The sequence below is a fragment of the Ptychodera flava genome, chromosome 14 (genome assembly GCF_041260155.1).
Source record: "Ptychodera flava strain L36383 chromosome 14, AS_Pfla_20210202, whole genome shotgun sequence".
NCBI lineage: Eukaryota > Metazoa > Hemichordata > Enteropneusta > Ptychoderidae > Ptychodera > Ptychodera flava.
The window spans coordinates 10,603,720-10,629,226 of record NC_091941.1 but is presented as its reverse complement, the minus strand read 5'-3'; the positions used below and the strand labels follow the sequence as shown (position 1 = coordinate 10,629,226).

The 25,507-nt window shown below is 36.9% G+C and overlaps 1 protein-coding gene across 13 annotated transcripts in view; it reads right to left on the bottom strand.

Annotated features, from left to right (window-relative positions):
- The window catches only part of LOC139149301 (phosphofurin acidic cluster sorting protein 1-like), a 77,294-nt gene extending 56,343 nt beyond the window's left edge, over nucleotides 1-20,951 (bottom strand). For 8 of the 13 annotated variants that reach the window (XM_070720986.1, XM_070720988.1, XM_070720990.1 and 5 more), the window contains exons 1-3: nucleotides 20,801-20,951; nucleotides 18,280-18,367; nucleotides 10,989-11,078 (exon numbers count right to left, since the gene is read on the bottom strand). In XM_070720986.1, coding sequence (XP_070577087.1) covers nucleotides 10,989-11,078; nucleotides 18,280-18,367; nucleotides 20,801-20,919 — 297 coding nt within the window. In that variant the 5' untranslated portion in view covers nucleotides 20,920-20,951. Of the gene's footprint in view, nucleotides 1-10,988; nucleotides 11,079-18,279; nucleotides 18,368-18,592; nucleotides 18,720-20,800 lie in introns of those variants that run through there. The other 5 variants (XM_070720989.1, XM_070720994.1, XM_070720996.1 and 2 more) reach the window with 2 other exon arrangements.
- Between the last annotated feature and the right edge of the window lie 4,556 nt (nucleotides 20,952-25,507).

Sequence of the window (25,507 nt, the reverse complement as noted above, 5' to 3'; positions counted from 1 at the left end):
ACCAGACTTCACACAGAGCAGTGCCACCGGACTAGATAATTACCATGGCCTAATGAACTGATGCACAGCATGACGAGCTGCTCAATTATAGTTTCTATGAACCTTGTCAGCCTTTTAACAGGATTGATCAAATTGTCTTCATCTTTTGAGAGCATGAGTGAATTACCTTTTCCTAAATTGCGTTACTTTCATAGAAAAGAAGTAAACTGTGTCAAGATGACCAATAGCTTGGCAATGGCATACACTTGACCTTCAAATATCTCATATTCAGCGGTGTCGTTACATAGATCTTAATTCCTTCACCAACAGTTTACTTGCATTTTTTATATTAATAGCACTGTGTGGTTTATTGATGAAAGTCTAATATTGTCAGTATCTATGCAGTTTGTTGGTTTGCCATTGAACAGCCAGATTACCGTCCTTCACCATGAGCTACTTATTTCAGAAGCTGAAACTTGCCCAGTCAATGCCACAGCCAGCACACATTCGGTAGCATTGTCCTTTTCATTGAATAGCTCACGCATATGATGATTAATGATGGCAAGACTGATACCATGTACCCTATATGACTTCACGGTTCACTCTGACAGGAAACACAATGGTTGAGACATGGTGTCAATGGATGGAGCTGAAATTAACTTGTTTTCATGATTCTGTGTCTTGTCAAGAATCACCATGGCAACTTATTAAGTGGTTCAACAGCTTCCAGGAAATGTGAAGTGGTCCATTTAATTAAAAAATTCTAATTGAAGATAGGAAAAGAAAGGTCAATTCGACTCAAAAAGCATTCCAAGTAGAGATATACACAGCTATTAAAAATTTAGGAGAACTCCTTTCTGAAACCCTGACCTGATAGTCTGCATAAACTTTTGCCTTATTGGGCCATTTACATCAAGAGATATACACAAATGCAACAGATTCTTCTATCAACAACTTATCTCTCCTTGTATTCAAGTCCCTGCATTGACCACAATGCTAACCAGGCACAAGTAAAGGTACCCACCCACACATGTATAATATTGGTAACTGATGTACATGCAAAAAGTCATCGTTGATGACACAGTCCCCACTTGTTAATGGGTATTTTGATTACAGGTCCTCAGAGAGGATAGAGTCCTCTTCATTAGGTCTGTGATACAAATACTTTTGAATGAATTCGCTTGATACATGTCTGAGTTATGGTTCAGGACATGAAAAAATCGTAACAAAATGGTCGCACAGTGGCCATATTGGATCGCATCACAAAACAAATTGATGTGCATAGCTATGACATAGGTCAATGTCCTTGTACCAACTTTGAATAAATCGGTTGAGATATGCCTGAGTTATGGCTCTGTACATGAAAAAATCGTAATAAAATGGCCGCACAGCGGCCATTTTGGATCGTATCACAAAACAAATTGCCATGTACAGCTATGACATTTGTCAATAAGCTTGTACCAACTTTGAATAAAATCGGTTGAAACGTGCCTGAGTAATGGCTCTTTACATGAAAAAATCGTAATAAAATGGCCGCCTGGCGGCCATATTGGATTGTATCACAAAACAAATTGACGTGCATATCTATGACATTGGTCAATGTCCTTGTACCAACTCTGAATAAAATCGGTCGAAACATGCCTGAGTAATGGCTCTGTACATGAAAAAATCGTAATAAAATGGCCGCCTGGCGGCCATATTGGATCGTATCACAAAACAAATTGACGTGCACAGCTATGACATTGGTCGATGTCCTTGTACCAACTTTGAATAAAATCGGTTGGAACATGCCTGAGTTATGGCTCTGTACATGAAAAAATCGTAATAAAATGGCCGCCTGGCGGCCATATTGGATTGTATCACAAAACAAATTGACGTGCATATCTATGACATTGGTCGATGTCCTTGTACCAACTTTGAATAAAATCGGTTGGAACATGCCTGAGTTATGGCTCTGTACATGAAAAAATCGTAATAAAATGGCCGCCTGGCGGCCATATTGGATCGTATCACAAAACAAATTGACGTGCATCTGTATGACATATGAAGTAATCCTTGTACCAAGTTTGAATGAAATCGCTCCAGGCATCTCAGAGATATCTGCGTGAACGGACGGACGCACGGACGGACGCACGCACGCACGGACATGACCAAACCTATAAGTCCCCACGGACACCTAAAAAGGCCTCTATTTATGAGTGCACACATTAATTGTTCATTTTTGTACTTTGGGCTGCAATTGAATTTATGTATCATACGTTTTGTATGTGAAATTAGGAAAAATATCGCCTTATTTGCTTTCTAAAGTCCTCAAGTATATGCTATAAAAGCAATAAAACACGAATACCTGTAGTTTATGCGGAAACACTTGACTAATTCCACAAAACTGGATTTGACTTTCAAATTACATGACAGGTAACATACATATAACCATATCAATGCTGATCTACATATAATAAGAATTTTGTAAAATGACAATTTCCTATATAATACATTGCAAGATATTTTTCTGTATTTTTGATATTATTGCTCATGCCGCAATTATATCTTCTTGTAATTTTCCAGAGTGCTTCATGCTTGCTAGCGTCATGACACCATATTCCAGTGGTTAATTTAATTTTGTAATAGCAGTTTCTAGCAATCAATATGACATACAAAATAATGAAAGGGAAATACCATTTCTGAACCTCCCTTTCATTCATAATTATTAATATAAATGTGAACCCCACGCAAAGTTTTGCCTTGAGAGTTATGCCTTTACAATCAGATGTCATGAGGTCCAAAAATTGAGCAACTACCAAAACAAAATTGCGTGTGGTCGTGAAAGTGAGTTCGCTTTACATCAGCTTTCCCCTACACACGCACTAGGTCAGCTAGGAAAACATTCACGAAGTGCCATTCTTGTGCGACCGTAATTCAATCAAGTGCTTTGCTTTTGAACAATGCTAATTAAAGTCAGATCACATTATTGAAGCTTGAATTGTGATGGCATTCCGCGTTATAAATTACGTCATCAAATCTGACCTGTCAAGCTGCAATAAAATGTAATTAATAACTGCATTCAAGCCTGGTGAATTGACCAATCTACACAATATGATCAAATTGATGTGATATTTACACTTGCAATAGATGGTCACTTTAATAGCTTATTACTACATATCAACGAGATTGGACTTTGAAATTTTCATAGTCACAGCTTGTGCTTCTGAAAACACAGTATGTGCACTAACACTTAGCTTGTAATATTGGAATAAACCTAACTATAAACAGTAATTTGCGGGCATTGCATTTTATAATTAACACAACCATCAGAAGTTAAAGAATTTTGAGAGGCATTAAGGAAGAACGCTTACAGATGTACATTCAGATTCTTCAACTATCATGATTCTTCATTGGTCTCTATCATACACATAAGCAGTTTGTGACATTTAGAGAGTACGAAGTTTTCAGCATTTTTTTTGAGACAAATTAAAAAATTCAATGGTTTCCCTAGAAGTTACGGGCATCTCTGGGAAGCCATTTTGAATTTTTTTATTGGTATATGGAGTGATTTGATTTGGTAATCCCACATTTTCAAAATGACAACTGAATTTTATTCTTGATTATGGCGGTGAATAGCTTGGGGTTTCCTTTTGATTATAGCACAAAATATGCAGAAGTTTTTAAACTGTTATTTTTCAGCCATGTATTACAGTCAACAATGGTAGTAAAAAGATGATAAGACATCAACCTCTTTCCTCGAGGTGAGTCAAGGGTTGTTTAGATATGAAGTTTTCAGCAGAGAACTTTCAAATCTGATAAAATTGACAGTTTCCTGTTTACACCACACTCTGAATACTTAGGTAATATTCAAAAGCTAACTTGCGACAGTTTGCTATGCCAATTACAAATTATCTCTAAATTATTAAATTATATCACTCAACTAATCTAATTTATCAGAGTTGGAATATCTAATATATTGAAAAAGAAAATGGTACTTACTTGAAATGCGACTTTTTATGATGAAAATTATAATGAAGCAAACTGGAATGTTCAATATTTTTTAATATTTAATGTTTGTGTCTGGAAAAATTGTTCCATTTTAATGGAGAAATATATCTTTCTTTTAATGAAAGTGCTCCTATGTCCTTGTTAAATGACATACCGGTACGTTTGATGTATAGCAAATTTTAACTGGAAATTTCATCTCGAAAACAAAAACAGTTCCAACTTAGTGTACACTGACAATGATGAAAGAATATATTAATACAGTCTGCCAGACCTGGTGATGTCGAATGCATAGAGTAATGCAAAAAAAGATCATGATTATTCCTTCATAAATATCACAGATTCTCTCCGAAATCATCAGATGTCCTTCAGTCACAAATCAGACCAGGCTATAGCAATTCAAAAACCAATTTTTTTTATCTTAGTAACATCAAAGGAGGTGGCAGTAGCACTATCAACTTGGTAAATACCAAAACCAACACACAGAACTCCCTGCACAGTACTCTCTGTGCCACTGTATGCCTCATTCCTCAGGAGTACAACACATGCATGGCAACTCAAAACTTATGGCATGCCCGTTATAAAAGAAGACTGGCATTGTTGCGGTTGACCTTTACACAGGTATTCTGGTTCCTAGACTTGCTATCGTTGTTGTACTCAAGGTGATAATAGCGTGTTTAATGGAAAGACAATCAATACTCTGAGACAGCGTTGGGGATTCCGAGACAAGAACAAACCCACACACTAGTGTCACCTGCATGTACCTACCAACAATGGAGTATTGATTATGTGGTGAAGCTCACAAAAGAACTACGAACATCTTAAAGTGTCCAGACAGGACCATTGAGTGAGACATAAAAGGACAGTTAATAGCTCAGAGAAGACTTATTGTCAAAGTTGAAAACAGACACCATTACTTTAGTCAGTAAGTGTGTGGTAGAGGCTTTTCGCCTTCTGAAAATCAGTTCATGGCATTTCTCTTCAACTTTTTCATGTCATTTCATGCACTGTGGTAAATGCCATTCAACTTGGCTATGTTGATTCGACCCTGTGTAAAACTTTACTGATTGAAAGAATTTACGCAGAAATGATCAACTTCAAACTCTGGCTGGTATGGTTCATGATAGATTAAATGCAATGACAAGCAGAACATACAGCTGATTAGATAGAAGGTAAAAGACAAGAAATAAACTTTATTACCTAACATACAAAAAAATTTGATTACATATTATAATTACAATCAGCAATATAATACTGGTAGGTTGAGGGATCTGTTTAAAAGAGTTTAATTCCAAACTTCACAGTAAAAGTAACACTACTTTTCAATGATGAGCTAACAACTAACTCTCACTGTAAAATTAAAAGCAAACAAATTCATTAAATAAATCATGACTTTTGTAATTGTTCACGGTTCACTCTGATACAAGGGCAGAAAAGCAACTCGGATATGTCAGCAGAGGAAAAGATGGTGGTTGCAGAGTGACCTGTTCATTGAAGATCAGTTTAAAATGTAACACTGATGCCAGTGATGGTTCAACATTGTTTGAGAAAAAATATAAACATTTTACGAATCAGCTGCAGAAACTTTTAAGAGACTATAAATCATTCAAGACAAATATCCTACTTCAGAAAACAAACCAGTATTCAGCAGATTCATATGCCAAATATGGATACATGCGGATATATTATAAACAGACTGACAGCTTGTACACAGTTCGACACAACAGGGATGTTAGTACAGTGTACAACCAGATTCTGAAAGAGTACAAGGGCACATGCAAATCAGGTTTGAAAGCAATTGTCAATTTTTTTTTCCAGCACAGTCAGTATGTCTATAGAACACGGCAGTTTATATCCAGGCACATCCGTTATTCAAAGGGCAAACTCATTAATATGCAGAGGGAGGGATGCAGCATTGCTAAAGAGGAAACCAGTTTGATCATTAGTCTCCGTCTGATTTTTATCCCTGAGATTCAAAGATTCAGACCCTAGCATTACATTACAGGTCATAAAATTCAGCTTTCTGCCTAGAAAACTATGATGTACCCTTCACGACAGTATTCTTCACATGGCAAGTGATAGGAAAGATGTGTTTATGCATTTCCTTTTTGTTGTTTCCATAATGCAAGCTGTTTACCAAACAGGACATTCGCAGGGCTTATGAAATACCGGTAGGCATACAACAAGACCTGAACATCTAGCACGTCAAAGTCACTGGTTTAGCCATTTTAATTTCTTCCTTGAGAATACGTGTTCAAATGATATTAAACCTATTGAGTTGCAAAACATGAAGCCAAAGTGGAGGTATGTAAAAGTGATGACGCATTTTTTTTTAAATTTTAATGTTCAAATCGTTTATAAAACATGTTAGTGCTAACTGACTGGAATAACAATATCGAAAATAGTGTAATAGGAAAGAAACAGCCCACATCATTTCATGATCTTGAATAGCCTTGACACAGTGTCTGTGTCTGGTTCGTGATCTTCTCTACGTGAGTATACTGTAAAACCGTTACACAAACATCCGCATTGGAACCTTTCTTCACCCATGACCCTGTATATAGGTCAAGCATAACCATAGAAACCAACAGATGGACCAAACCATTGAGGTGACAGAGGTAATTCAACATCAGAGAGATAGAAAGAGAGTGAAAAACCTGCACAACGAATGCTGTTTACGGCAGATCAGATCATAACGTATATTACAACCGATGGAGGTGTTATTAGATTTCTAGGTCACCTTGAATGGTCTTTCAATATTACTGTACTGAATTTGAACCATTTTATAAGCTACGAAATGAAATATCAAATTTCTTCACTTTCTCAGAAACACAACTGATGTTCATACTATGCTAACCTAAAATTATTGTCCAAGAGAGTGGATGATTACCAGGATGATAAAAAATAAATAACATACATGTATGGTATATTTGCTGGTATGATAACGTACAAGTACTACACTGTGGATTGTTTTGCCAGTCATTTCATTCTGAGCAGAGCTTGTGCTGCACATGTGCAAACACTATCTACTGCAAGATGTGAACCATTTACACGCTGATTTGTTTTTATTGACCATAAAGATTATCCATGAAACTGATGTCTGTTTTATTGCTTTGCTTCACCATGGCTGGCTGTTGACCTAAATTTCACACAAACCTACAGTGACACACTGCCAGAAGATTAAAATGAACTGGTCTGTTCATTAAAAGCTATGAAATAGTTCAGCAATGGTCTTTCAGGTATCTTTCACATGCCGACCCCATACTAGTACATTATTTTGGCAAACCAACCCCAAAATCATAAATTATACATGATATAAACGTACCGGGCAAAGGTAAACCTGTCAAACTGTAACATTTATGTGATGATCTAAAATGTATCAGCATAACATGGAATGCCACACATGTTATTTTATATAAAATGTTAAAATGATACCTGGGTTAGTTTGGCTTTCCATAACTACGTGCACGTGTAAATGGTGATTTTAAGGGGCCGTCGATATTAAAAGCTGACGCACGACAAACGTAATTCTTTCGTTAGGGGGGGGGGGAGGGGGTAAAAGCTTATTTCGTTTTATGTGCGTCAAAATCGCATACGGATTTCGTCTATTGGTTTTTTCGAGTGCGACTTTGCGGCGAGAAAACAATACTACCTTTGCGTTCATCGAGAACAGAATGACCACAAAATACGGAGACAAAAAAGACAACGAAAAGACATAAATGTGAAATAAAAACTTGTATGCTTTTTCAAAGTGAAACAAGTACGTGAAACGTTTCCCTACGTACGAAATACATTGAAATATTCTGTCTCAAAAAGTGAAACGCGTAAAGTGAAGGTTTATTAATTAATGTGCACTTCTGGTATTTTTTCATGGGCGTGCAGTTCGGAGAGGTACTTGTGGGTTTGTCAGAATCGGCATCATAATACGAAATTGATTTCGCATAAGAACTTTCGTTTTGAGGGGGGAGGGAGGGGGTTTCAAGTAAAACGAAGGAATTACGTTTCTTGTGCGTCAGCTTTTATTATCGACGGCCCCTAACTCGATTATAATTGATAAATTAGTGTCAGGTCCACCACCATAATGTCTTAGCCTTCCTGCACATGACAAAACCACCGTTGACAATGTCGTCCCTCTTTCAAAAGGATATTATCTTCAGGAAACAAGAAGTATCATAATTTATTCAAATTTTCATCATGCAATTGTCCTAATGCTTTTGAATTTCAATAAATCAGTTACCCCTGCAGCACACGTTCAGGAAAACTTCCATACCTTTATCTTTTGTTCATGCACGATGAAAATACTACCGTACTCGTCCGAGTATAAGCCCCTGCTCGTGTATAAGCCCCCCTACTGATTTTAGAGGATTTTAGAAAATGCATTACATCCGTGTATAAGCCCTACCCTAGTGTAACTCAAATACAGAAAGGTTAGGAGAGTATATTTGGTCATTTAACTTGGTAAAATTATTTTAGATAATAAAGAAACCATTAAAAGATATTAAAACAATGGGAAACGAGTTCCCTTGACAATATCGTAAGGAAAATGACACGTTTTCCAGTACTATCTTGATTCTTTGACCCTACTCACCCCTGTCGCCTAAATAGAATAGTCTCACTCACGTCCGCCATTGTTTATTTTCATTCACGGCCACGATGTTTTCATGCTTGCAACATGCAGTTTCTTTTGTTTGAAGAAATTATCCATTCATTTGTGAACTGTTCCTGGTGACTATTACAATTTTCACTGCTATGTTGTTGTTTTCACAAGATGTAGACAGTTTGATATTGGAATATTGAGTTGCCTTTCCGTGTGGGCAATGCATGCCTGTTCACATTACTGTTGATCAGCAGCATACATGACGTCTTTGTTTCAAGTTTGGGGTTTTTTCGACGCTGAAATTTCACCAAAATGTCACTTCTGTATTCAGAGATTGTACAATCAATTTCTTTGGATGTGTAAGTCGATTTTGAAAGCGATAGAAAGATCGAGTGGTGTTGAAAAAAATCGTGCATAAAATTAGCATAAATTAAGCGTCCATGCCAGATAACATGGGGTTGCTCGAGTATAAGCCCCTCCCCTAGTTTTACCGCTGTTTAGTGTTGCCCAACCGGGGGCTTATACTCGGACGAGTACGGTAAATATGTAATATACACCATATATGGTGGTCTTCTTGTGAGGTGTGCCACCAGGATCATCAAAACACTGAGACATACTGAAACCACAGTCAACTAAGTAAATTTGGTTCTTGTTCTTATTTATGATTTATTTGCTGATAAAATTCAACAAGGCTGATTTTTCTGCTGCTGTTTTTGCACTCATATTGATGATGTTACAAATATATGTACAAGAACAGGAACACCATAATAATTGGGCTTCAATGGCTGGAAGTATCAGAGAGATAATGAGTTACGGGTCTGAATATTACAATCCATCCTGTATTGGGAAGGGTACGTGTGAGATTGAGCTTCTTTCCCGATAAACCTGTTCAGTATTTCCAGCAGATGGGAAGTCCAATTTGCAAAGACACGAATATGATTGAAATAACAACAGCAAAGTGGTGTTCTTCAATTTTATAGGCAAATGAGAAAACAGACAACAATAACAACATGATCAATAAGTATCCTATGTTAAAACCATTTATCATCAGAATGCTATCACGAGTACTTGTACATTGCTATGTCATTATGTACTGAATTAATGGTAGCTGATGGCTCTTTTGTGTATATTTCTCACCGAAACTGTTGCTTTGGACCATGCAGAGATATGCCAAAATATCTGATATCATAAGTTCATAACAAATGCCAGAAAATTCAGGGTTCCACAAAAGAGAGCACACGCATGAAATAGTCCGCCTGAGATCTTGTTCTAAAATTAATACTGGTGGCATATGCTATTTTCATATCTGTATTGTCACTTTCACAACATTGAGTCGGAAGGCAAGGTAGAGTGTGAATCTTGAAGAATGTTATAAACGAACTTGTGGATATTATGAAGTTATAAAAGATCATGTATACTTAAATATCATATTACACCATAGAAATATGACATATCATACGCAAGTTGCAAATCCTGTTGAAATGTATTATCATGATTTAACTTCATGTCAAATTGTGTCATATCATTCATGTCATATCATGTCACATTATGCCATGTCATGTCATATCATGTCATATTATGCCATGCCATGCCATATCACATTATGCCATTCATGTCATATCATGTCACATTATGCCATGTCATGTCATATCATGTCACATTATGCCATGTCATGTCATAATGTACCGTCATATCATATCATAGCATATCACATAATGTCATGTCATACGTCATATCATATCATATATCTCATGTCACAACACAGAACATGATACTATAACATACAACATCACAATACACCACACATCAAAGCATTTTACCCTCTGAAATATCAACTGAAATTATCCAGGCTCCTAAAACTTAGACAGTACATGCACTTGCTCATTAGCTCATTAACTACAATGTACTTTGTCCCTTAGTAGTTTAATTGTAAAAATAAATGAGCAAATTTCAAAACTAGCAGAAGGGTATTGCTCAAAATATAGGGTCAAGGCAACCTTATTAATGAGAACTTTAAAAGAGGAAGTACTGGTATCCAATGACAGAAGAGTTGCCAGCGTTTTGTTTGTACACCGTCTTTGCTTGGCTGGGCTGCCACGATCTTGCAGAAATCTGTGTGCAGTTTCTACTGAGAAGTGAATTCCAATTTTTCAATCACTTCTGAGTACTTACGTATCTCGATTTTGATATCTTTCTTTACAGAGATAACAGACAGAAATAATCACAGGCAAGTCATTGATGGACACTTAAAGACGATGTTGGGGAAAGATGACAGCAAACGATAAGAATCAAATGTAGATACAAAACATGCAACAACACTTGAAGTGGGAGAGATTTCATGGACGTGATAAAACACCCTATGGAATTTCCATGGCAACGTGACAGACTAGGCACATTTCAAGGCTGGAAAAACAGAGACACTTACCTGAAGTGAAAATGATAAATCAAGATCGGTGTCCAAGACTCCGCCTTGTGGTATAAAAATTTCATTGGATCTAAGAGTTCTTTTCATGCTCTGTTGAAAACAAAGGAAAATTTACAAATCTCAGTGACATAAAGATTTATTTTGTTGATAATGTACATAAAAATAAACGACTACTGGTAAACACAAGGAGTACACGTTTTCACAGGAGTTTATATCTATTTTATTTAGGATTATATTGTAATTGTTCTTGCAAATGTTTTTGCACACTGCTATGTACAGACATTTATAAACTGCTCTTGTTTGAGCTTTTCAAGAATTTTGTACACGCACATCAATATATGCTTATCGAGATCAACATCAGAATTTGGATATTGAACATCTGTATACAGTAAATACATACACACACATTGCCACATTTCAATTCAGACACTAATTCATCAAATATATGAAATGCAGATCTGAAAAGGTGTAGATTAATATTTGCGTGTTTCACACAAAAATAAATTTGATCATGATGTGAACTGGGCCACACAAATGGGTATCGATTCAAGTGGTAACAGTTTGAGGCAAGACAACTAAGGACAAACATCTAAAAAGACAGACAAATTTTCACACGCAACACTTCCTTTTTATTTCTTTCCAACTAGACACTATATTCAGTTTGAAATGAAGGCAAGATTCTTGACAACGTATTCCCTTTGGCCTCGTCAAACATTTTTTCTAATGTCCAACAAGACAAACTGTCAGGTTCCACACATACAGGCACAATCGTATCCTACAGCTGTGATTTTATGATCTGATATGAAAACTTAGTCCAGCAAAATGAAGTTTGAAAGAGGGGCTTTGAAAACAATGTTGCAGACTTTATACCAATGCGTGCTCGCCATAGTTACTGACATTGACAAATTCCTGCAGAAATGGATCAACAGGATTGAGTTGCAACACAATTTTTTAATTTGCTACAAATTCTTCTTTTGACCTGATTAACAAAAGAAAATTTATCAAAACTCTACAAGCAGCTGCCTTTAGAAAATGGGAAATTAATCGATCAATCTAGTTTTGTGTGATGCGACAAATGAAAATGCGACTCAACAGGGTGAAATGTGAGGATTTTTGTTACTTTGCAAATTGGTGAAAGTTTTTGGTTGTGGTTTTGACATCATCTAATGTTAAAAATGTAGCTTTAGAGGAAGAAACATACAAGTGTTTGAGATTATGCAAATGAGTGCAGTCCTGGGAGCAAATACAATACTACTATTAAAATGGGAGAAACAGCTAAGTGATTTTTATTATATGAACTGGCGATGGATTTTGGTTTAATCTAACCTATGGTGAGACTATCGTACACATGTCAGGGTGCAGCTATAGACGGAGAACATGCAAGTGTTTGAGATTATGCAAATGAAGGCATATTGGAACAGCCAATCAAACTCTGGAGTCCATAATCTATCTTTTGTTGCAATTCTATGAAGTTAGATGAGTGAATGCATTCACAAAGCACATATAATCATCTGAGCGGATCAAACAGGTGTTTACAATTCTCTTTTGAAATGTCCCTTTCAGAAAAAATAAACGGGGAGGATTCATTCTTGTTTTTATCATGGTAGATCTTGCATGGAATGTGGCTTCTAAATACCTGGGGGGAAAAAGCAGAGCTTAGATTCTCTGTCAATTGAGATCTCCTGTCAATCCAGTGTGCACAAAAAACCCCACAGGTAATAACAATTTGCCAGCAGATTTTCTTGTATCAGTTGGAGGTATATCACGGCATCAGTAACTATTCATATTTAAATTTACAGGCTTTTGAAATATCATGTGATAACATTATACATTTAATCTCTCTGCTGACATAACTGTAGGCCACTGCAGAATTTCCGTTGGCATGTACATCTGTTTGTTTGGGCATTCTGTTTATGACCTGAAGTCGAACACTGCCAGCATAAATAATATGACTACAGTGGTAAAATGTAAAGAGGGAAAAATGGTTATACAGCCACTCACTGTCTGGCAATAAATAAACTTATCCATGTACTGGTGACACATTATTTATAAATACACAGATACGATAAGAATGTAAAAAAAGAAAATAAAAAGTTTGATCAAATCACAAAAAAAATATTTTTAGCTATAAAGGTGACATTTTTTATGAGATGACCTATCCCATCACATTGCTCTAGTTCCTGTAACTCATCTTTGTCTACAGTGACGGCTGATCATGTTACTTTCCGAAGTCCTGGATGAATTGAATTTATTGAAGTCTTGAGTCATGCCAATTGGTGTTCAAACTACTGAAAATGCACTGATACCCATTTCGCTATATTCTAGCTATTTATAGCTATTACTCAACAGGGCCACACGCAGACATGGTGTACACACATGACATCTGTATTATCATATAATGATCCGTAATAACAGCTGATACACACCATAATCAAGTGTATAACAATAACTGTTATTTCTCTAAGATGATAATAAATAAGTATTTTAATCTGACAGGGCACCAGCAGGGTGCAGAATACATATAACACCCAGTTGATTGCAAAGTAATCTTTGTCACTTTCAAGTTATCATTTCTTTGTATGAAACGGATCAGGTTATTATTTTTTTGATGCAATGGTTTGCCATGATTGCATCACACTGTTGTGTTGCTGTGTGCTGGGCACCATTTGACAGCTTATCATAACACAGTGAAACCAGTCAATTAAGACATCCTTGTCAAGAGTAAAAGTATCCTCAATAGAGAAACAACATACCCTTCACAAACAGATAAAGTTCTGTTGCATGTCCTGTCCACAGAGGTGTGGAGATTTGAGTAGTCTCCAAAACAATAGGTCTCATCATATGAATTTAGAAGCAAATATTTCCAAACACAGTCAAGCACATATAAATCTTCATAGTGCAGAGTAATCATTACTTCACATGAACTGAATTTACATATTCATTGTAATGTTGTATGTCACTTACAAAATCTACACAGTCACATCATCTTGACTGTGTCAGGAACACTCCACATTGATTTATTAAGGGACGGTACATGTCATTGTAAGTAATTAAAGCAATGCCAGTTTTAAGACTTATTAAAATTTAAAATGATAATGGCGAAGTTAATTGTCTATAAGAATATTAACTGTCAAAAAATGGGTACTGCTTTATTAATACTCTGTTAAGCATACAAAGATGGTAGCAATAATTGACACAGATTAAGTTCAGGGACACTTAAAACTCTCAGCAATCATATCCGGTGATATTATCAGATAATCACATCCACGTCCCTGATTCATAACATCAAGTGAAATGACTTTGGATAACTGTAAATGTAAATACTGACATATCTCTTAGATTACAAAATGAAACACTGAAAACAACATAGTTCATTCGTCCGTGAGTCAGCAAGGAAGTTCTATATTCCTATTTTCCTCATAACACAGACCTATCTTCTGTAATTTACAATTCACATCAAAGGCAGGCGTCTCTTCCTAACTATCAAAATCTATTGGTACACAGTATATCCAAATCAAATTTTGTTTGGTAACATTTTTTCTCATAAATTTTAAATTTTATCATGACAAATTGATCTTAAAAGTACCTGTAATAGATGCTGTTTTGATAATGATGAGTATATTATGAATAAATTACATGACATTAAATGTATGGATTTTGTAGTGGCAACTTTGTGAGGGCAACTTTAACTGAAGCATACCACAAACATAAATGTGGATCTGTGCACTGCAGTGACTTCAAAGTACTCTGTAGTATGTGATGACATCATCAGGATGATACACTGTATGTGATAAACAGACCAGTTTAACGTCCTCATAATGAACTTTGAAAATTTAAATGTATCAATGCTGAACAAACAGTGGGGTCACATTGGCCTGTCGGTGACCCATAACAACATTCCTGAGGAACAGAGTAGGGCACAAAAACACAAGGTAACCCGTCTGTTTACACACAAATACACACACACACACTAAACTGCACCCACACACGCATCAATGACACCGCTTTATAACTGAAGGATACAGTCATGTATTGACACAAACCACTACACAATAGACACTACACATGTCACACACTGTTCATCAATAACTGCTGGATTAATCACTATTCAGGGTGACAGATCTTTGTTGTACAGAAATTCAGCACATAGAGCATGTCTTGCTTACGCCAATATTCAACACACCAAGGACAGCATGGAAAGTCTCTGTGATAAAATACTAGGAACTGTCAACATCTCTTGAGTTGAAAAGCTAATCTGTGGATGATATAAGTACTCATTTCAAAATTTAATTCAGTAATTTCGTAAAATTTTCAGACTGAATATCCCTACAGATAAAACCAAAGGCCAAACCTACAACCATCCTATCAATGGATTTTATCAGAAAAACTCATGTGACCCATTACCAGTACAGAAATACCAAAAAAACATCAGAGCATTTAATGAGTACAAACACAATCACATGTTCTGTTCAATGTCCTTTATATCAGACATTTTAATGAATTAAATGTTTAATCCACTTGTAACAACCTATGCCATTAGACTACAAACAATGCTATTCTATGGATGAAATGATGTACTATAATTCATTATATCCATACACTGTTTGTTTTCAGAATAGCGATAATCATATTATAAGATATTACTTCCTCACTTAGTTATTTTAACCTGACATACTTCAAAGTCAACTTTGACATACAAAATATTTGAATTTAATACACTGACAGTTAATTCAGCCAAATCCACTAATTAAGTACATCTTAAATGCATGAATTGGTTGATTGTGCTAAGTGGAAACTGACTATGAGCCATTTCATTAGGTCCTTAACTGCATTTCACAGTTTATACTTCATTACGTTTGAAACCACGCCACTGACAACAAAACAGAGGCATTCATGGCGACTGTGCGTAAAACTAACCATGCAGGTGTTTTCTGGATCAATACACACTCTAGCTACCACTGCTCTGAGGCTTTGCACCATACAATGAATGGCTGTGGTTCAAACAACAGTAAAATGTCATTTTACGGAACATGAAAATGCCATAAAATGGTCATTATCATCACCTGGCGCACAAATAAAAAGCTGTAAAATACAACAGTTCCCCCTCATTCACTCTGAATACATAGGCCCTGTAAATGCATTGAAAACTTCCTCGACATGTATGCATTGTCAAATTCGCACTTCTGTGAAACCTCAGCCAGTATATCAAATGTGCAATATCAAACCTCTTTTTTATTCAAAACTCAACCAGTGGGTGATAGCATTTTCTCAGGCCCAGCCTGCCACAACTACATCCTGTTTATGATATGATTTTTTTTTTGCAAATTGCGGCGTGAGAGACATGACATTTCAAAATAGGCAATGTCAAACACAATGCAGACAGAGTGCCATGGGCAATTTCTATGAGATTGTGTGTGCTCACAAGGAAACATGCCTGGAATTCTAAACAAGATAAGAGCATCGTTTTTTTCTGTTCCCTGGAATGTTTTTTTCCCCTCTCCATACATACATTTGATAGGTTTTCTTTCAATTTTATCAACTGAACACCACATTCACTGGATACTATCTCCTCAGATATTGAGGTCAATTGAAATATATGTATTTTTTTGCATGTACAAGAAGTAATTTAATTTCACTTCAATATTTGGAGAGAAGTTATGAGCATGGGTGTTGAACTTCCTATATAAAATGGAAATTATTTGATCTACAGGGTGAAGAGGCTAAATCACAATTGTCGTTTTAGAAGCGAATGCGATGAGGAATTAAAATTCTGTGATGACTTGAATTGCGCTTCACATTCTGCACTTTAAATCAAAAAGCAAATCAACCAAAGATGGTGATTGGATGTACACAGAATTGACAATTAGTATGAATGCACTGCTAAACATGGAAGTTGTCCCTAACTATAGTTGCACCATACAGGTTTGATCTCTGGGCAGTCACCAGTCCCAGTGCTCCATAAAAATACTGCATCACAATACGATATCATCTGCTTGACACAAAAGTGCATTGGCCTATACTCTCTCTCGCATATTTGGATTTCATGATCCAAGTTCCCAGTTCAAAGGTTGCAATATGAAATAAGTCCAGAAAGGTCACACAAGGCTTAAACCATTGGAAGCAAGAGTAAGCGATGGGGTTTAATATGAGAATTTAAAAAAAAAGATTTCATCATAAGGCAAAAATTTTCATGTTACAATCACACTGTAGAAGAAATTGAAATGTGAGTTCACACACACAAGGATGTGACAGCCCATGTAGAGGCAATTTCAATCATTATAATTTACTAAAAATGCCCACTCAATTTACTCTATGACTGGTCACTTCTGACCAAATACAGTGACATTTCCCCGGAAACTAATACAGCATTAATTGTATAATGTTAAGTCCTTGGAACCTGGACAGCAATTAGTTCTATCCTTTCTCATTTAATTTCCACCTCCTGTATTTGACATCTGTTGCCTGACAATGAGTGTTATGTAAAAATACCAGGCGTATTATGCCATAAATATCTTGCAAAAATAAGATACCCAAGCAAATGTAGGGGGAAATTTATGCATGCCAAATACAAAGTTCAGCTCGGCATTTTATGTTCTCTCTAGGATTACAAGGTCAACAGGACAACTAACTGACATATTACCATGACCTCACGATCAGAAGCTCATGATAGCATTCACTGAAAGCAAACATGCACACACACATATGTGATTCCCACACAAATACACACCACGGGTGCAGCTGCATGTAGTCAAACACATACACTCACTCCAACAGAGCTACATATAAATGCATTATTTTTGTGCCTTGAAGAAAATGTTGTCATGGTAACTTCCTCGCTGCTACAAGAATCCTTTTATTTGGTCGGTGATAATCTGGAGAGTGCTACGTAAAATGCTGACATTTAACTTCCCTCCTACTGTATCTGATAACCTTGAATCACAGCTAATAGATCTGGGTTTCTCAGGAAACAAATACATATTAAGATACAGAATGGAGCCACGATATGACATTAAAACTTTCAGAACATTAAGATTTCAGAAAAGGATTTAAGATTTCTTCTCACACTGTGAAACCTTATTTGAGAACAATGTTAGATGAAACAAAATCTAAAACACTACTACTTTTGAAAGTTCATATTTCTCGGTATGGTTAGTGAGATTTTCACAGTCCAATGCACAAGATAAATCTCTCTCCAGCTCTCCTTCTGATGTGAAGCTCTGGATAATCAACATGTATCTGTCCTTGCAACGAACAGTAATTTACATGCTGCGCTACACAGTGAAACGCTCACCTGCATTTTGACAGCGATAACCACTGAGCTCAAGTCACTCTCCAGTGGCTTCAATACTATAAGTCTTGTAAGTCGTAAGCTGCATAACCTGAAACCAACAGAATAAATGTTTTGTACATCAAAAATCAAAGACAGATTAATTACACTGTGTGAACTCTGACAAAAAAATGCATCAACACTCAGTTAACTTATAAAATAATTTTTCATCCAACGACATCTTTCCTTTCTATTCCCCTCGGAATATCAAGCAGGGGTTAGTAGTGATACAGAAGGGATAACATGTGAGAAAATACAGAAATAATTCCCCACTAACTGAACCATGGTTGGTGATGTCAAACAGAACAGCTGTTTAGACATATGATCCCACTGAACTCTTCCACATTGCGTGAACATAACAGAGTTCTTCACTCTGTCCTTTTATCTCGATAATCTTCTGGAATGACGCACACACAACCTCTGCACGCTGAACTGATCCGACAACAAATCAAGGCCGTGGACGCTGTCAATGTTTGAAAGGAAACCGATTCACAGCTATGCCAGAGTGATAACAACAATTGCTTCTATCATTTTTATGTAATTCAGAATTTCCTTCAGGCAGCCTCAGTATCAATAACTCGGCGCAGACTTGTGTTACGTCCGCATACTAATCAGAGTTTCCCCAGCACACGCGACTGGTTGAATGTTGTGGTAGTTTATAGGCAATGTCAAGCCCATTACCAGTACATGGGAGCTGTCGAACATTGAAAGCTAATGCTTCTGTACGCTGTTCTTTTTTTTAAAATATGCATGAAACTATCTTGGCAAACATCCTAATTACCACTGAGATAATACCACTCATTTGAAGTCATACATTGTGGCGGACAAACTGACACAAATAACCTCTGTGAAATAAAATGTGCTACCTTTATTCTGAGTGCCAGCAGATTTTTGCTGATTTATTGCAACTTTGGCATGTAATCTAACACCATTTGTGTCAAAATGCAAGTATGAAAATTACATAAACATTACAAGGAGACTATTTTCAAAGTGTAGTAATTGCAAGTCACTCGAACTGAGCCCATTTAAAACTCAAGTACGAAAATTCATAACAAATTTATACAGTGAATACCATTGTTTAACTCATATCTATGCTAAGGGCAATAATAATCCACGAGCAGTTCACTGAAAAGGCTCAAACAATCAGGTATAGCCATACTTTGACACCGAGCACAGCCATCACAGCAAAAAGCATTTCAAAAAGAATTCCTGGCAATATTACATTACATCAGTCCTCATTTTGAATACTTCTGCCCCCAGGTTTCATATGTATGCAGTATGTGTATCAAACTAAACATGGATTTCAAGAGTATTACTGGTTCGGCGAGGCGCATTGAAATGAGTGAACACACTGTACTGATGAATGAGCTGAATCATAATGAATGAATACATGCTATTGTAATAGAGTTTGCATGAGTCATATAAGCCGTAATTCCCTTTTTGTGTTGTTGTGGTGCTGGTGGATACTTTGATGCTATATGAGGTAAACCTTTTATATGCAATCATAAAAAAGTTTGTGTTTGTATTTGCAAAGGGTTGGCAACCAGTATTTATACTGTATGTGACAATCAGGGTAAACTAGTCATTAAAAATAATTGATCATCTGTAACTTTTTCATTATGACCTCTGAATCTGATGACTGACACGAAAATCTTCCACTTCCAGCTAGAGTGTGCAATCGACACTTCCAAACCATAATAAACATTTTTGTACATTAAAGATAGAACCAATATTTTTTCAATTGCTTCCTTCATCTGACACAGTGTATAAATTTTTTGAATCGACAATTCAACTGGCGATGGTATTGCCAGTTATGAGGCATTGGCAACGAAACTTGATGAAATTTGTACGGTTGAATCAGGGAACAGCTACAAACTTGTATAGGTCATTGACTCTCGTTCGTTAATACAAACCGTTACAATTTGACTGATCATACGGGCGACGTTTCCGTTTCCGAAGAACAATCATTTGATGACATTGACACTGACAGACGTATATTTGTTTAGCAGGTATCCATTTTCAAGCATTACGGTCCGGGTGACATGTAAGACCCCGGGTACACCACTCGATCGGCAGACTTTATTAATTGTAACGTTCAGCTACCATACAGTGACAAAAACGCCAAATAGAAATATTACACAAATAGAAATGTTACAGCAAACATTTGAATATTGGACCTTGTCGATCGTATGGTGCGCCGTGTAAGAGCACCGTCGTTGATGGGGTGTGAACGTCGATGAAAAAGGGGGGAAGTAGTGTGATTGTTTGTAAAACAGGCACAGGATCGCCGATGAAGAATGTAAACAATCTCTCATCGTGCCTCTACGATCAGGAATACCTAGCCCTTCCGCTCAGTCTACGGTATCACTGAATCACAGGCGGGTGTTAAAGTTGTCCCATGGCATGAACCGTTAACACGATCAGTCATATTTTGGGCGATATTGACTCAATATCGGTGGAGACTTTCAAGAAAATTGGCACTTACCTGGGTATACAGTTGTGTGATGTTCTGTCAACTTCCCAAGTCGCAAATAAGTTCATCGGGACGGGTTTAGCCCCCGATGTAACTGACTTACCAGCGTGAGCTGTCTGTCGCTCCGCCATCTTGTTTATTTTACTCTCGCAAGGGAAAGTTCTCGCTTTTTGCGAGACTTGGAAATTCGACAAAATGGGTCATGGTGGGGTTTTAAATGGGTTCAAAAGAGGTCAAGGGGGCGCTAATTCATCGTTTGGCGTAAAATTTGTCTGCGTGTGATTCTGGTACATGGATGCATGTGTATCTTTTCATACACCTGAATTATTTACAGGTGTACATGTACATGTTTGTATGTATGTAGTGAGACATGTGGATGTTGTGGTCTCAAGCATACAAATCCATCTTATATGAGTATGTACATCTAAAAAAGGGTAGTGTAAGTTTATGTGGCTTTACATAGGCAACACGTAATGCTACATTAAACCAATTTAACATCCATCGTTTATTAAATTTCGATGCTGGTGGTGTGTTTTTAAAATGTACACATTGAACAAATTATTCAAAGTGTTCACAGGAAGCAAAATCATTGTGCCGAATATGATAAGATATTTGGAGAGACTTTTTTTACAGCGACCTTTCTGTTAGAGGCGTACTGATTTCGTTATCCTTTCTTGTGGGGATCGTGACTTATTCATAGTAACCTTGAAAAATTGTCTTATCCCAAAACGATTTTATGGGAGCAATTATTTGACCCACTTTTCTGTTCTGTTTGTCTCGCAATCTTGTGAAAACTTTCAAGGTTGCCATTAGCAATCACACATCTAGGTTCACTCTTTGTAGAAAAGTTACAATAAAGTTCATAACAAGTTGGAGATATCCATGTGTGTAAACCCTCACTGACAAGAATGTCCCCTGATATATTGAAGGAGTGGGGGATAAGAAAGGCATACATATGTATCGCTGTTTTGCCCCCCCCCCCCTTCGCCTAATGTAGACTTTAGACCAAAGAAATGTTGATAAAATGTATACTTTTTTACATTTATTTACGTCGAGAAAAATTGAGGGATAACCACGTCTGAACATATGTGCAAAACGTCTTCGGATATGTTGAATCGGGGAGGAGGGGGGCCCGGGGACTGCCACAAGAAGGATATGCACATATGTACCACTGTTCTGCCCTCCCCCAACCTGTTTTCGTGTATTGTGTAATTTTGACCAAGAAATGTCATTTGACAAACTGTAGACTTTTTATCCCTTGTTTTGCAACATGTAGGGGTTTGACCCAAGTATTTGGGCAAAATGTAGACTTTTATCCCGATGGTTTAACTTAAAATTGTAGAGTTTGTGGTTTTATCGTCCGTGGTATACCTGTACGAAATTCAGGACTAAGTGCGTCTCCACCCTTCGTGATGAATGTACTGGAAATCCGGTCGTTGTGGTGACCGAAACTCCCAGATTGTCCGAAGGGAATTCGAAATATTCAATGGCATTCTCTTTTGTTTGTTTACCCCAATCCACTGTTGTTAGACAGCAGTAGCTTTCAAGTTAACATATTTCTGAGATATCTCAGTAGTCCAGAATAGACTGAATATTAACAACACATGCTTCTCTTGGTATATTTACTGTGTTTTGGCAATTGTAAGTTTCCTTTCTCTACCATAACTTCATATAAAACATCAAAAAGACATCGGCCTATCCCTGTATTCTGGGCTCGAGATACTCATTGTAAACATTTGAGTGACTTAATTCATCATGTCCGTGTTGTCGCTCACTGAGGGTTGCTATGCTATGCTTAACCATTAGCGCAAGGTGTTGATTACGATTTTGTGAAAAGCTGTCAACATATATGAGCACCCTTCCGTTGTCATTCACCTCGATCACGTGATTTACGCTTCAATATACTGAAGGTAACGCTCTGTCTTATGAAACTGTTTTTTGTCGACAAAAAATAACTATTTTCCATTTTGGTTGGACTTGAGCAATTTGAAACAGTTCTGGAACAACAAGCCGAATCAATTGTTTCATATTCACCCGATACTCATTGTTCCATGAGTTACATACTCCCTGCCAACGTATGTTATACAGATATCCTGGCTTTCTTTCCAGGCAAAATCGAAAAACTCTTTTTGTCTTTTGGCAAATTCAATCATCTTCCATTGTTTTGGGGGTTTTTTTTGCCAAATTCAATCAGCCCAAATTCAATCAGTTTCCATTGTCACGAATCAGTGAACAGCATTGCACGTCATCTTCACAGAAGATGTGAGAGGCAGAAATATTAGCCATGACGACTCCCATGTCAATCTTATATACATATCTACGTGTGGTAGTTTCGTCTAGTTCATAAATGTATTCCGTTTAGAATGATTACGTCTTGAGTAACGACATAAGGAGGTGAAATTGACCAAAGTGTAATTTGTATGGTTTGTAAATTTGCAGCCTGTTGTCTATGGTTGAATGTGCATATAACCATTTAAGAAAACATTTTAATTTGTTCGCAGGTTGAGTGAAGCGATTGAGTACCCGACTTCTAATCGGGTGCACCATGGTGTTTTTTATTATTCATGACATCTTTAAACTATAAATTGTTTATTGTGACTATGTAGGATGGCATATAGACGGGGAGAATATACTTCAGCAGACATATCTCTTTTTTTTTCATGTACTTGGCAAAACATTGCTAGATACATATCGGAGGGAGGACGGAATTCGCTTACACTTTTTGTCATAAAAAACGTTTGACAGGTGAATGGCCTTTTTGTAGTCTGACAATTTGATCTAAATATTCCAAAAACCCGTGTGGTCAGTGATTGATGGGTACAAGTCATCAAACTGCAGCTTTTGACGCAAAGAGTCTTTGGTTGACGTTGTTTGACGACTTTTGCTTCCTGTTACACGGTCATGTTTTTGCACTCAACGCTGTGTTGTACGTGTGTCGTCAGCTTTATTGCTCACATAAGCACATTTTGCCATGGCAGAATGCAATGTGTTTTATTCCCTTCAAGATGTCCTATGATTGGGAGTATGATTAGAAGAAGGGGCTGCAGTGTGACATAAGAAATGAATCTGAACGACAGTCGTGTTTTGAGGTCGGTAATTCAGTGCGCATGGCACAATACGAAACATTAACAGAATACCACAAAATTACCAAAATGAGACAGATCGGTCGATGGATCTTGCCCACACTGTAGGCCTAATCTCTTACAAAGCCTAGTGCATATTGCCAGAACATCTGAAAATCAACGATTAACCAGTTACATGGCATGGTATGTCTATTAATCAAGAAGCTGACCTTATGAAATAGTTGTCAATTTTTCGTTTCATCACGTTTTATGTAACATTAGGTATGATGAAAATTCACTTTTCGATGGCAAACTCTTGAATATTCAAACAATGATGCAGTGATACAGGTACACAGGTGTTTTAAAGATCAGATATATGCCTACAGGCCTGACTGACTACATAATTGTTTCGTGAATTTTGAGTTCTTGTAAACCGATCACAGTCTTATTGACTTGTTATACCTGAACACTGTCATGCTACCGATTCCGCACACCTGAACTGACGTCACTGGTGCAAGGTGTCTGCGTTCCAACCATGATACCGCGTTGCACAGTTACCACTTTTTGATCACCTCCTTTGCGCTACTTCACACAAAGTCGATGTAGAAGTTCTCAAGAAGACAATTGGCAGTTTCCTTAAAAAGGATTATTATTTTGACAGTATTTCAGGAGGACCAAAATAATTCTTTCAGGACTGCCAGTCTGGCATTTATATTACCTGTGGTCTGCCGGCGCAGCCCGTCGAACTTCTTTTTTTAAAAAGATAAATTTATTTCAACAAATGCGAAATACAACAAATCTACATAACTGTGAATGCGTTAAAATTACAAAGCAACTTGTCTGAAAAAAAAATCAGTCATTTAACTACAAAGATCATCATATAAATGCATTCAGGATGCATTCTTCTCCATCAAGTCTTACAAGGCTTGAAAACTTTGTGATAAAATCCTCAGTCGTACTCGGTACCAGTGTTGGAGTATGAGCGCCCTCTAGCGGCAAATGTGAAATTTGTACGTGTCCTCGAGAAGACGAAAAAAATTTTGTTTGCGAGCATCGTAGCCGTAGGGAGAATGAAATGGTTTACCTTGAAGATACGATTTGATAGTTTGAGTTAGGACTTGCATTGTGCAGCCTCTGTGGTCAGGGATACACTGATTGTTCAGACCTGTGAATATTGTCTCTGATGAAGGCATGGTAGTGTTATCACAGTGAATGTCTGTATGGTTGTGAGTGCTATTTGCACAATTTTGACATTCCCAAATGATCCAGTCTTGCTATTCTAAGTGATTGGAGGAGCAGACATTTTTAAAAACCTTGCATAAAGTATGTTAAGTGGTGATGTATTTCACTCGGGACTGGAAAGGGTAATTGTTGAGGTTGACTCACAAATGACCAAGAAAATGAGTCACATCCTTTGGAAAATTTTCTTATCAGAATTATTGAATTGAAACTCTTTAAATTTGAAAAACAGAAATATCCGTTTTCAATGAGATCACATCCAGTGAAAAAACAGTATATGTGCTGCACACTTCATTTGACTCCATCAGTACTCTTACGATTTTTGAACAAAATCTCTTGGCCCAAACACACAACAGATATCCACAGCGGTCAATGAAAATGGCAGCTCAGTACTTCAAATATAGCATATCACACAGTG